Source organism: Podarcis cretensis (assembly GCF_951804945.1).
Source record: "Podarcis cretensis genome assembly, chromosome: 1".
In the NCBI taxonomy this organism is placed as follows: Eukaryota; Metazoa; Chordata; class Lepidosauria; order Squamata; family Lacertidae; genus Podarcis; species Podarcis cretensis.
Window position 1 is genome coordinate 123,383,309 of NC_137170.1, and position 14,475 is coordinate 123,397,783.

At 44.9% G+C, this 14,475-nt stretch overlaps 2 protein-coding genes across 2 annotated transcripts in view; one reads left to right on the forward strand and one right to left on the reverse strand.

Annotated features, from left to right (window-relative positions):
- Nucleotides 1-566: 566 nt before the first annotated feature.
- ORMDL1 (ORMDL sphingolipid biosynthesis regulator 1) lies at nucleotides 567-11,361 on the reverse strand. The gene is made up of 4 exons (XM_079983556.1): nucleotides 11,240-11,361; nucleotides 8,599-8,786; nucleotides 4,171-4,322; nucleotides 567-2,551 (listed from the first exon to the last, which is right to left on the reverse strand). The coding sequence occupies exons 2-4, from the start codon at nucleotides 8,770-8,772 to the stop codon at nucleotides 2,416-2,418; spliced, it is 462 nt and encodes a 153-aa protein (XP_079839682.1). The 5' UTR covers nucleotides 8,773-8,786; nucleotides 11,240-11,361; the 3' UTR covers nucleotides 567-2,415.
- A 90-nt stretch (nucleotides 11,362-11,451) lies between these two features.
- The window catches only part of PMS1 (PMS1 homolog 1, mismatch repair system component), a 61,580-nt gene continuing 58,556 nt past the window's right edge, over nucleotides 11,452-14,475 (forward strand). Inside the window, exon 1 of the mRNA XM_079977323.1 lies at nucleotides 11,452-11,561. The gene's annotated coding sequence lies outside the window, so the exon portion shown is untranslated. The remainder of the gene's footprint in view (nucleotides 11,562-14,475) is intronic.

Consider the following 14,475-nt stretch of genomic DNA (forward strand, 5'->3'; position numbering starts at 1 on the left):
GTCGTAGGCTCTGTGGTTTAACCCACAGCACCCTAAAAAAAGGAGTTAAGTCATCTGTATCCTTCTCGGGAAAATTTACTATGTAAATAAGCTACACATGCCTGGCAGAAATAAATGGGAACATAGGAACTGTAGTGCCTGAAGACTGTCAGAAAGCTTGTGCATGAATAGCAGTAACCAGAGGGGGGAATGACCGCTAGGAGGAATGCAGATAGAAGGGTCACCATGGTATATCTGCAGCAGCACAACCAGACGCTTTCATCTGCCCTAGCTGCAACGAAACCTATCTCTCCCCTATCAGTCTCTACTGCCACAGCAGGCACCGTAACCTTCCAACAGTTTGACTTCAACCCCAAAGGCGCACTCCTCCATTGTCTCCTGAGGCAGATGGATGCTAATAGTGATCCGTATCTTTCTTGCCACATCATAGGCCATCTAACGTAACAATTTTCACACAAGATCAGGCATCTCACATTGCGTAAGCAAGCCTTAACCTGACATGTTACCTTATGGAAGGTAAGCAAAATGGTGCATTGATTAATTCATTTTTAAAACAAATGAAAGACTTCTTAGGGCATTTTTTCTTTAATCTGAATAAATCACAGAAATCAGATTTGAGGGGAAATGTCAAAAGGCAGACAGAAAACCCTTAACACATCAATGTCTTAGATAGTTGTTGAAAATGCTTCTTACTCAATTCTTCATACATTTTTAGTACGTAGTGTTTCAAACACTAGCCCTACATTACAACTATAATTCTATTTACAATTCGTTATGCTTGCCTCTTCTTATTTTGGTACAGTGAACTGTACTTAACAATGCACTGTGTTGATACGATCAGTTTCAAAGTCATTCACTTTATTAATATAAAACATTGATATTTTAACAGACATTTCCAGAGTCCAAGGAAAGTATAGTTTATTGAAAGTAGCCCATTAGTGCATAATCACTACTAGCTTGAATTCACACGTCTCTGTGGGTAATGAGGCAGTCTTAATTGAAGCAAGGTGCTTTTCTTTGCTACCAAGTCACAGCCATTCCCCATTCAACAGGGGGAAACACATGCCTCTTCCTTGGGTTGCACAAAATGATTTATCCAAGAGGTATTTGCCACATCAGGTTGTTTGTGCATATGCTGATACAGGGTGTGGTAGTACCAAACACTGAAACAAAGACCTTAAGCTCTTAAGGCAAAAAATTCCCCAATCTACACAGTTCTAATCAAGCCTGCAGTCCACCCTTAATTTTCACAACTTGCGTAAAGCACAACGGGGTGGATGCGGAAATCTGGAGGCAACACATTATGGTGTCGTGTGTTTCCCACTGCGTGGCAATTTCCAGCCGAGTACAGGCAATGAATGTTTTGCACGTGTCCAATATGTGTGTGACTGCACACGTGTGACAAGGAAGTATCTGGAAAAGGGGGCGCGGGCACAACAGAGCAAAGCGGGCTTATGCGAACTCAGCCGATGCACACTGGGGTCAGGTCCACAACCCCCGTGCAAAATGGTTGTTGCCTGTACAAGGCCAGATATTCTACTGGAGACAGCGTTTCTACTAGCTGAAACAGGGCTCTCATTTTTGCGAGCCATCTCTGGAAGTGAAAAATTATTTAGCGGTTTGCACTGAAGGCGAAATATCGCGGTCTTAATGAACCCAGCCACTAAGGTCAGCCAAGGCGGAAAAGAACCCAGTTCTACAGATCATTTTGTAAGTTTAGATACTCTGGACGTTTTAGAATGATCAGCTTTGTCTGGAAAACATTATTGATTGATTTAAATTGGTATGAAACAAAGACTTTAAATTTGACCTCAGCCCCCTGAACCGATAAGGCATGAAATCCATTACAATGGAGTCACAGCACTTGCTAGTATAATATTAACCTGGCAACTCCTGCAGCTGGAGATAAAATCCTGGATGTAAAATAATAACATTAAAAACACCCAAAAAGCATTAACTGGCTACTTTACAGCATTTAAACCATACTCATCTCTTACAATGGAGAACTTGGGCAATTCCCCTTCTTTTCCTAATGCACTTTGCGTTACCGCAGCTGTCTTAAGCTTGTGAAACATTATGCCTATGCTTCAATCAAATTACTCATTCTCCTTTTGAGACTCATTTATGCTAGCTTGGCATATATCCTGCCAGTGCACCTAACATAATAGAACTAGGCCTGCCTAGCTCCTTATGCAAAGCCTTTCCTCCAAAGATATACCACTTAAGTTTGATACGTCTTGAGAAAGTCTTATTCCTCTCCCGCATAGCTTTGAAAGAATAGCACACATCTTGGGAGTAGAAAGTCTTGTTGTAGATTGTTAGATAAGTGGCACTGCAAACTGTTCCTTCCGCCAAGGGAAACAAGCAGCCAATGCCACGTTTTGGTCAGATTGCTCTTAGTTTCGTTTCTCCTGCTTAATACTTGTTGATCCCAAAGATTCTGACTCCGTGTAGCTGTGGCAACTTCGGAATAAGTACGCTTAAGAGAGAAGCCGTGTTTAGGATGAAATGTGCCGGATCATATTTTGTGTAGAAGCTTGCCAGGAAATACCTGCAGAAAAACAAAGGGGGAGTGAATACAGGGCAGAAGGAAAGAAATTTCTTTGTAATGAAGGACATGCATAAAGTTACCACTTCAGAACTGACAATTGGTTCAAGGGGAAAATCTCAGCAAAGAATATGCATTTATTACAAAATATTTCCAACTGCAGAAGTCACAGGAACTTTTAAGAGGTTAGACCAGGTGTAGGACGCAGGTGGCGCTGTGGGTTAAGCCACAGAGCCTAGGACTTGCCGATCAGAAGGTCGAAGGTTCGAATCCCGCAATGGGGTGAGCTCCCGTTGCTTGGTCCCTGCCCCTGCCAATCTAGCAGTTCGAAAGCACGTCAAAGTGCAAATAGATAAAATAGGTACCACTCTGGCGGGAAGGTAAACGGCGTTTCCGTGCACTGCTATGGTTCACCAGAAGCGGCTTAGTACTCCTGGCCACATGACCCAAAAGCTGTACGCTGGCTCCCATGGCCAATAAAGCGAGATGAGCGCCGCAACCCCAGAGTTGGTCACGACTGGACCTAATGGTCAAGGGTCCCTTTACCTTTGGCAACCTAAGGCTCAGGGGCTGGATGCGGCCTGATCGCCTTCTAAATCTGGCCCTTGGACAGTCTGGGAATCAGCGTGTTTTTACATGAGTAGAATGTGTCCTTTTATTAAAAATGCATCTCTGGGTTCTTTGTGTGGCATAGGAATTCATTCATTTTTATTTTTATTTTCAAAATATAGTCCGGCCCACCACATGGTCTGAGGGACGGTGGACTAGCCCATGGCTGAAAAAGGTTGCTGACCGCTGGGTTAGACTTTCTGGTATGTGGCTTGCAAGACAATTTGAATCCATTCACAAAAGCACTTTCCCAAAGCACTCAAACCATCATATACAATATCTCATAAATCATTACAACGAGTAAGAAGCTAAGGGAGTGGGGATGCAGACAGACAGTGACTTATCTACAACAAATTGCCATGTTTATACTACGGTATAAACGGTTTATATACTGTAGCTGAATGCCAGCAGTCTCCTTGAGATATTTCAGGTTGTTGCATAACGTTATTTGCAATACCTACTGAGCTGCCAATGGGCAAATGCATTCCTCTGTATAGTTCATGTTTCACAATCTAGGTTGCTACCTTGCTTGTTTCAGAAAACAGATGATCAACAGAGTGCCCACAGGCCATGCTTAATACTTGTGAGCATTACGAACCGTTGTAATAAGGTTGCTCAAAGTTTGACTCTGGCTTAGAATACTATGGATACTGCATTAGTTGGTGGAAACGAAAGATCCAAGAAGAGGAAAAAACAATTAAGAGAGTCTTCACTACAGTAGGTGTGTGTATCCTGAGGGCAGGAACAGCAATAAGAGTATGTTTCTAAGCAGCTAAACAGAAAAAAATGAGTTCTTTTGTTGGAGGAATTACTGAACTCAGTGGGACTTACTTCTGAGTAGACAAGTAAAGGATTGTGTAAAACATATGTGACCCCAATATTATTTTTTTGCAGATTTCACACGTTGTTACCCTATGCAATAACTGATTTTTCGCACCAAATATTACTGTTTCACAATTTCCAGACTACAAACACTGCCATAGTTGAACTTGAAAAAAAACAAAGAAACCTACAAAATAATTGGAGAGATTGTGAAGAATTTCCGGGAGGATGTAAACTGCACACCGTAGTCCAGCTGCTCCCAGTGCGTCAGCAGTCTCGCTTTACCTTGGTCAGGTGTTTCAAATGGTGTCCCCTTTACAGCATGCAAAAATACATACATTCCCTGTGGAAATAAAATAAAATAAAAGAAGGCATTATTAGAAAACCACACAGAATCTCTGCGAGAAATAATCATGCCACATTAAGTACTGCTATTGAACGAAAAGAGGAATTTGTTCTGTGTTTGCATATGTACCCATGCTCAACAAATGACTACGCAGAAATGCCAAGACAAATGGCAATTGTCCTCAGCGGCTGGCCTCTATGTGACACACCCCTTAGCTTATTATTTTGGAAAAGTTGAATAGTTGATAAAGAAACGGACTGTGTGGTCTTTCTTAAAACCCTATGAGTGGGGCTGGCTAACTTCAGCCAAAGCAAAATTTTTGGCCCTGCAAGACTCCTCTGATTTTGAGCAACAACAAAAAAAAGGGAGGGGGATTAAAGTACACATAAGACTGGATGAGGCGAAGGGGAGAGTTTTAAGTTCTCTACTCTATTTAGGGCTTTAAGGGGGATCCAGATTGCTACTTCCCTGCCCATCAGACTGAACATGTGATGATCCCTTCTCTTCAGCTGATCTGCACAGAGGGGGGGGGGGCACCTACACTAACGTTGGAAGGCAGCAATGTTAAGTACCGTATTTTTTGCTGTATAAGACTCACTTTTTCCCTCCTAAAAAGTAAGGGGAAATGTGTGTGCGTCTTATGGAGCGAATGCAGGCTGCGCAGCTATCCCAGAAGTCAGAACAGCAAGAGGGATTGCTGCTTTCACTGTGCAGCGATCCCTCTTGCTGTTCTGGCTTCCGAGATTCAGAATATTTTTTTCTTGTTTTCCTCCTCCAAAAACTAGGTGCGTCTTGTGGTCTGGTGCGTCTTATAGAGCGAAAAATACGGTAAATCCCAGGCCTTGTTTCTGAATAGAACTGCCCAGGATTGAGCTGAAAGTCACACCAATGTTGGAGAAATTCGCAACTGGGGGTGCGACCCAAATAAGCTGATTTAAAGGCAATTTGAGGTAGGGATAGTGATGCACCGGTGAGTTTCACAATAGGAGCTCTCAAGCAACAAGTCGTTTATTTCTCAAGTATGTCTCTTTAGGTGTCAAGGGTGTTGAGTGTCCTCAACATTGCACTCCCTTCAATTGAAGGAGAACATAGCATTCCAACCGCCCATTTTCCAGGGGTTTCAAAGTCAAAATGGTTTTGTAAGGTTCTCCCTTCGCTTTTTGCACTGGTTGTGTGCAAAACAGGGTCAATTCCCAGGCTGCACCCAGTTGGGAAATTTCTGAAACGTTAAGCAGCATATAAATGTTTTCAATAAATAAAATAATCAAGTCTGTGATACCTAAAGGGCATGGCAGGACAAGGTGGCTCCTGAATCTTCACTCTAAATCACCTTTTCCCCCTCAACCACAAATTGAAGGTGCAAATTGAAGGCAGGGCCCGAAATATGACTTTGCTGTTGTGGTCTCCCCACATGAACTCCCTTTCTTCATATATCATTTGTTCCCTTTTCAACATCAAAAAGTACAGGAAGACTATTTTAATGCTCCAGGTGCTTTTAGGAGCAGCCCTGGAGGTTTTTTTCCTCAGAGAAGAGCAAAAGAAAAGGTAGTCTATAAGCTGGTACTAGAAAGCAATAATTTTTAAAATAATGGCCAGTGTGTTTCTGGAGCTTTGTGTGTTACTCCAGTACAGTAAAAGCAGCTCACTTAAAATTATTTCCTTTCCCTATAACCTACAGGTTAATTAATAGCAGATAATGTGCAAATTATTTGAAGTCTAACATCTCACAGTTCTCCATTCATAGTGCCTGAAATTGAGCAAGTTATCTGCTAGTCACAATCGACACTTAATTCTAAAGGCAGCATTAATACTGGCCAGGAGTAATTCATCACAGCTGAGATGTTTTATAGGTACGGCACTTAGTAATATTCCCCAAGATGCCTCTTGTGTCAGAATTTATAAATTTGACTCTTTAAATGTGACATTTAAGGTAAACAAAATAAGAAGCCACTTTGGCTTGCTTTAATCAACCAAATGCCTCCCTGCATAACATTATTCAGAGATTTGCCTGCATCAGCTAAGTCTCTCAGTCCTTTCTAATGACCCCAGAGGCCTAGGCCCTGAGGTGGTACTTTGTTTATCCAGGGGAATATGGCAGTCATAGCATTTCTCATTAAGATTTTACAGCATGCTTAACCTGTTGTGCCAAACAATTGCAAAGCGTTTGCAAAATTAAACTCTGCAGTTGCACACAAGGATCAAAGCTCATCTAGATGAAGGTGGTTGCTTCAGTAATGTATGGCTTGCAACCTAACCCCATCTTTGTGAAGTTAGCGCTGGACAGTCAAGAAGGAGCATGCAACAACAACATCAAATTATTATTTATACCCCGCCCATCTGGCTGGGTTTCCCTAGCCACTCTGGGTGGCTTCCAACAAAATATTAAAATACAATAGTCCGTCAAACATTAAAAGCTTCCCTAAACAGGGCTGCCTTCAGATGTCTTCTAAAAGTCTGGTAGTTGTTATTCTCTTTGACATCTGGTGGGAGGGCGTTCCGCAGGGCGGGTGCCACTACCGAGAAGGCCCTCTGCCTGGTTCCCTATAACATGGCTTCTCGCAGTGAGGGAACCGCCAGAAGGCCCTCAGCGCTGGACCTCAGTGTCCGGGCAGAAGGATGAAGGTGGAGACGCTCCTTCAGGTATACTGGGCCAAGGCCGTTTAGGGCTTTAAAGGTCAGCACCAACACTTTGAATTGTGCTCGGAAACGTACTGGGAGTCAGTGTAGGTCTTTCAAGACCGGTGTTAAGTGGTTTCTGCTTGCTGTCTCTGTCTAACTGATGTCCTTTCCACAAAGAATTGGAAATTTTTAACCCAGAGCCTCATTATCTTCACAGAGACCTCTGCAGAACTCTCCCATTCCTCTGTGGAGGAGCTAGTTGGAGAGCAGGCTTCTTTTCTTGCAGTGGGTAAGTGCCTGCTCCTTTAAGAAATGCAAGAGGACCCCAGAAGCCCCCCGGGCCGTTTTCAAAGGGAGAAGCACACGCAGGCCAGTAGGGAAGTGGCCCACACTAATTTGAGAGAGCACGTGTTGCGGTGGGGGCAACCATGACATCCCTTGTTGCTGGGCGGGTTAGTATGAATGTCCATGAATTTGATAGGGAACCTTCAATTGTTGCTGGGGAAAATGTAATGTTGCAAAATTGTTTGATTGATGGGGTGCTATTTATTCCCTGCGCGCAGCGTTGAGCTTTCTCTTTTCGCTGCGCACATCCGATTACCCGCCCACCCTCCCTATATTTAGGGTTTGTTCGTGCCGACCTTGCTATGCCTGTCATGGGGTCGCTTGCTTTGGAGCAGGGACCTAGTAGGAATTTTCACCATTTGGCTGATTGGCTGGGGCCATTTCGTTTTTTGCCTACCGCGTGGCAAATCGTCACAACTTGTAAGGTTGCGGTTAGGCATTGGATAATTTTGGTTGGTGGAGGGGATGTGGTTGGCTGTGCCTGCCCCTCCAATGCTGCTGCTGCAAGGGTATTCTGGTAAAGGAATCCAGGGGCCCGCCCTGCTCTTGTCCGAACCCCTGGCAAGGGGCTAGGGCCAAGCAAGAGCCCCTGGGAGCATTTGGGGAGAGCTGAGAGCCTGGCGCCCAGCTCTATTCTCTCCCCAAAAATGTCTACCCTTACTGACTTCCGCAGGCTTGCGGTTGTCAGTTCTGTTCCTACCTCTATATGGGAACAGATAGTCACTAACCAATGCCTAAGCAACCACTCACATACTGTAATTCAATAATGTTGTGGCCAAAATTATGCCAAAAACCAAAACAAATGTTGTGTGAACTGTGTATTTATCTGGGGTTGTCCTGGGGGGTGGGGTGGGGGCTCAACACGCAAGTAACACCACCATCAGGAGGGGACCCACAACCCTCAAGCAGCTTAGCTGGGGAGAATCCAGCGCCCTGGATTGAACGCAATTATTGCTCTAGAGGTCCAATGAAGTCATTTAAATTCCTTCAGATGAGCAAGAGTGCTTTCAATGGCGATCTTATTTGAATATTCCTAATGTTTATTTTTGTTCCTGTTTTATGTCCTCGGGTGCGTTAAGAGCCCCCCCCCCATAGATCATTCTGCACCCAGACGATGAGATTAAACATGTTATTTATCATCTTGGGAACGGAATGGATCGACTCCAATGACATTTCTATTTTGACGAATTTCAAGACACTATTCAACAGTCTCAATTGTTTTCTGGGAAAGGAGCCTTCCCGGGCCTCTACCTCGTAACAGGTATCTTAGTATCACCTTTCTTTCTCCGTTGCTTTGTAGGGTACTTACCAAATTGTGAATAACATTGGTTAAGGTCCATGCAACCGGAACACTGAAGAACGGGATGCTCAGCAAGACAATATGGAGCAAGCCAACCCCAAGAGCGTACGTGAGCCACATTCCTCTGCTGTTCATTACTCTTGTGTTGGGGTTAACTTCACTGTGGGCAACCCCGACGTTCATCTTCTTTTCTTATTCTGAAAAGTAATATTGCAGAAAGGTTGAAAGAAAGTATGCTTTGTCAGGGATACCTGTTACATTCTATATACCACTGGAAGACTACAGACGTGACCATAACAAGTAATTGCTGCACAAAACACCTTTAGTATCTTTCTCATAGGTATTTCTGGTATTTCAAAACAGTGTATCACCAACTCTTGGCTTGCCTTTTAACTGCGCTGCAAAATTACACGCACAGTATCTCCATTTTTACAAGCAGACCTATCTCTACCTGGCAGCAATGTTTGTGGCTTAGAGTATAAGAAGTGCTCGAGTTCAGAGGCACTTTAGTTTCAACAGACTTTAGTTTCATTTGCCTTCAAAGCAACAAAAATTCCACATATATCACACACACACACACACACCTCCCCTGCAAACAAAGAGTTAAGGCTGATGGAAGTTAAATAAGCTTTTTGAATGTTTATAAGCTGTCAGTTTTAGAGGTTGCTGCAATTTTATGCAGTTAGTCAATCACAGATCAATTTTATGACATTCCATAGAAGAAATAAGCCAGCCTCCCCCCCAAAAAATTAGGGAGGGAAATAAGTTTGATAGAAAGTGTAGTCAATTCCCTACTCAGAAATACTCAGAATTTAAGCATAAAATGTCAACAGTAGTTAACATTACCTAAACATCAGGCTTAAAAACACACACTGAATGCTTATTTCAATGCGCTTTACACAATGTAAAATCAGTCACAGAATTCTGTACACACAAAAAGGTCAATTTAAGAACAGGTAAAAAGGTAAAGGACCCCTAGATTTGTTTATATTTTGGATGTAAGAAGATGAGAGAGTGTAAGATCGTCAATTTCCTAAAACTCAGCCTTCTTTTTTTTGAAAAAGAGAGTTCAACTGCATCTTCTTAATAATGGGATCCAGTTTTGTCATTCAAGAAACGACTGACACCAAGGATGAGAATAATTTGCATTATGTTGGGAATAGAGACTTTGTGGAAAGCCTGTGTCAGGTCCAAGTCTTATTGCCAAGGAGACACTAGCAAGTGCGTTGTCAATTTTAAACAGAACGTTCACTCCATTTTCCCTTTTGCATTTTCCTTATTGTACTAGGAGACGCGTAATACCTGACTGGTGAAGGATGCCTCCTTGAAAACAATGTTCAGTTATGCTCTGGTCCCTCCTATATGTGCATACTCACCCACCTGAGTCCCCAAATGAGAATATAGTTTAATGTAAATTGACTGCACACACACACACACACACACACACACACAGAGTAACAATTATTCTCAAGACCAGGCTTCCTCAGCCCTCCAGATGTTTTTGAGACTACATTTCCCAGCATCCCTGACCACTGGTTCTGCTAGCTAAGGATCATGGGAGTTGTAGGCCACAAACATCTGGAGGGTCGAGGTTGAGGAAGCTGTGGGAGAAAGATCCTCAAGAAGAATGAGTACAAGACCGAAGCCACATCACCACATAGACTTAGGGCGGTATAAAAAATGTGCACACTTGAAAATTAATCACTGTCCCAGTAAATCAAGCGAGGATCATCTAGCAATAAAACTGCATCCTTTCTCGAGAGTTGAACTTTTTAGGACTGGAGGTGTTTGGGGTGCTAGCTCCACTAAACCCAAAGCTCTAAAACGGCTTTAGTGGCAAGTATACGGGCATGTCGCTTGCAAACAACCTCCGCTTATAAAAGAAAGCGGAGAAGAACTCTTTCCCAATAGTTTGCTTCCAGGGCGAGAGGCCATTGTTTCACCACGTTCTTAAAATGTGCACGCCTCGGGGTGCATTCCTGCTTTGCAACAGGATACACAACTACTGTACGTCTCTCTCTATGGGGTGCAGTATATATGGGGGAAAGGTAAACATCGTTTCCTCCTCCTCCTCCGGTTCACACCCCAGTGTGGGCCAAGCAAAACTGCACGTCTTTTTCACACCCACACCCACCCAGCTCAAGCCACTTTTTGCGTTCAGCAACCACCACCCCCCCCCCGTGCATTTGTTTCGGCAACGCCTGCATCCATTTCTCTCTCTCCTTGCCAGCAGCACACCATCGCCACCAGCCCCGACACCCTGATCATGGCAGATGCAACGGGCTCGGCCCGAGACATGACGGCAGCTTACTGAGGATCCTTTGTCTCGAAGCGGAGAGGTGCGCCTTTGCTAAAAAAGACGGGGCACACACCTCTAAAGCAATTGCTGCATTTAAATACCAGCAGCAAGAAGAGGCCTCCGTGCAATGCCTATAGGACGCAGACGCAGCAGCAGCAGCAGAGCACCTCTGCATTGTTTGTTCCCCGAAGGGTGCAGCCGCCTTTTGTTGCGCAGAGGAGCCGCGCTTGCACGGAGCGCACGGCCCCGCGCACCGCCGCCGCCACCAGTTGCAGAACGACGGCCTTGGCGCCGAGGGCGCGTGCACACACACACACACACACACACACACAAAACCATCCATGCACCTACCTGCCCCGCGGCACAGCGCGCCTTCTTCGCCCTTACCGGGAGGGGAGATGCACTCGGCGACGGACGCTCCTCGCCAGCCCCGGCTCGCTTGCAAACGCTGCCCGCCCCTTCTGGCCACCGCCGTGGAACGTTGCCCTGGGAGCAGGCGGAGCAGCTGATTGGCCGGGGCGTCTCGGCCCCGCCCCCGCCGCTCCTCCGGCCGAGGTGTGCGCGCGCGCGTGTGCGCGAGCGGCGTGGGGAGCGGCTCGGAGCGCGCCTCGTTCCCGGAGGCGGAGAGAAGGGGGAGTTTCTTCGGCCGGCTTGCGTGGCCGCCCCGGAACAGGTAGCGGAGGGCCGGCATGACGAGCTGCTTTTTTGGGGGTGCGGGGGGGGGGCTTTTTGTTTGTTTGTTTTCCCTCGCTTGCTCTGGCCTCGCATAGGAGACAATTCCCTTCGCCCCAACGCCCCCACCCCCCCATAGAAAATATTGCAATATCGGAGGCATTGCAATTCAGTCCGCGTGCATGCACCGCGTCATGCGATCGGTTATGTGGGATGGGACTTTTTTTTTTGCCTGCATAATTTTTATTGTTTTTTTAAATCATAACAAACAAAAAATAAAGCAGTTTACACCTTATTGTCACAGATTTCTCTCTTTGAGACTTCCTTCAGCTTCCCCTCGAATCATCCATACCCTTATTTAACAAATTCACACAAATCCTAGCTTATATTGACATTATTTTCTCTTTCCTTCTTTTTCTCTTTAGACAATATTCCAACCTTTTCACAGAGCCTTTTTAAACCCGACTAGCGTTATCTGACCCTCACTTATATTTTCCAGATATTCCACGAATTTCCCCCAGTCCTCAATGAACCTTTGGTCTTTTAAATATCTAATTTTCTCCGTCAATCTGTCCATCTCCGCGTATTCTAGTAGTTTTGCTCTCCATTCCTCAAGCGTCGGTATGTTCTGTTGTTTCCAATTTTGAGCCAATAGGACCCTTGCGGCCGTTGTTGCATATTGGAAGAATTTACCGTCATTGTTCTTTATATCACTTCTTGCTAGTCCTAACAGAAAAGCCTCCGGTTTTTCCCCAAAGTTATATCTTAATATACTCTTCATTTCATTATATACACTTTCCCAAAAACCTTTGACCTTTCTGCAGTCCCACCACATGTGGGATGGGACTTACCTGCCCCCCCCCCCAATTTCTTTTTTAAATTAATTTTTATTCGTTTTTCAGACAAATAGTAAAAACACAACAAAACAAACAAAAGAAAAACAAAAAACAGACAAGGCACACAAAACAATTAAACCCATGTAACTTCAAATTCATCATTTCATACTCTTCTTTCTTTTGTCTTCCCCATACCTCCCCATCCCTGCATCCTTATTTAATGATTCTTTAGCAACCCTTAAGTCCATTGTCTTAATTCCCTTTCATAAAGTTTCCTTTAGTTTTTTAGTTACTGCTGCAATTCTTTACCTCTTACCCCCTGACATCTTAACATTCCTCAATTTTACAATTGTTTTTAAGATATATTTTAAATTTCTTCCAGTCCTCTTCCACTGTCTCTTTCCCCTGGTCACGGATTCTGCCCGTCATCTCGGCCAGTCCCATAAAGTCCATCACCTTTGTTTGCCATTCTTCCAGAGTAGGTAGTTCTTGCATCTTCCAATACTTTGCCAGTAGAATTCTTGCTGCTGTCCCCAATATTTTATTCCAGTTGGCACCCCTGCTCCGAGGACCTTCCTGCGCTTTGCTCTAGGCCTGGATTGTGGCACCGGATGCAAGCGAAGGAAGAAGTTGCGCCTCGGCAGAGAGATTATATGGAGCGTGGGTTTCGAAGCTTTCTGGGGCTAAGAAACTTCAGGTTCTGTTACTTTTGCCACATACACTCCCAGTCCAGTGGCATTTAAAAACCCACCAGCATGCAAATACAGTATTGCACATGGAATCACAGAATTGTAAAGTTGGGAGGGATCCGGGAGGGCTCCACCAGGGTCATCTAGACCAACCCTGCAACGCACCTATCCTGCCCACAGTTGTCGCTTGAGCCATCAGTTTTCTGGTTGTAGGAGTCAACTCCTAGGAGCCGAGGTCCTCTTCAGCACCCCCCCCCCAACATGGATGTAGCCAGAAGGGGCAAGTCCATAAATAAAAATGCTTAACTAATAATAAATAAATAAAAATACTTAACCATTGGAGATAACTCCGTTCCGCCCATCCCGCAACATAATCCTGAATATGCCCATGCCCCCCCTAAAATATTTGAGGGGGCCACCCCATTCCAATTTGATGGGCATTGCCATTCAAATGGTATGCATGCACCATGTCTTGTGGTCAATTATGCAGGGCAGGGTTTACCTGAGGGCCCCCCCCATATTTTATTCAAGTTGGCACCTTGGCTTCTGGTTAACAGACAGGCGCACTGACTCGCTGCGCCGCAACGACCACCTTCACTTTTTTAATTTCTCTGTTGAAGGGCGGGAGGTAGAATGCCCTTTCCACATTTTTCAAAAAATGTGCTTCTAGGTAAAAGAGAGCAAAAAAGGGAAAATTTATTGTGTAGTGAACGCCATCCACATCCAGATCGCTGTGGGATGCTGACCTTTAAAGCCCTAAATGGCCTTGGTCCAGTATACCTGAAGGAGCGTCTCCACCTCCATCATTCAGCCCAGACACTGAGGTCCAGCGCTGAGGGCCTTCTGGTGGTTCCCTCGCTACGGGAAGCCAAGTTACAGGGAACCAGGCAGAGGGCCTTCTCGGTAGTGGCACCCGCCCTGCGGAACGCCCTCCCACCAGATGTCAAAGAGAATAACAACTACCAGACTTTTAGAAGACATCTAAAGGCAGCCCTCTTTAGGGAAGCTTTTAATGTTTGATGGACTATTGTATTTTAATATTTTGTTGGAAGCCACCCAGAGTGGCTGGGGAGGCCCAGCCAGATGGGTGGGGTATAAATCATAAATTATTATTATTATTATTATGGGATGTTTTGGCTTCTTTCCTTCCCAGAGTAAAGCCCAGTCACAAAGCATGCGCAAGTAGGAAGAAAGGGGTGCCCATCGCATGGTGTGGGTCTTGGCTGTCAACAGGATTTCTTGGTTGTGTTAAATTGTGCTCAGGTGCTAGGTTGGGACTTTCCATAGGCACCTGCTTGGCGACTGTGAGAACAGAATGCTGGACTAGATGGGCTGTTTGCCTGATCCAGTGGGCTCTTCTTGTGTTCTTATGCATATCATCTGCAGATCG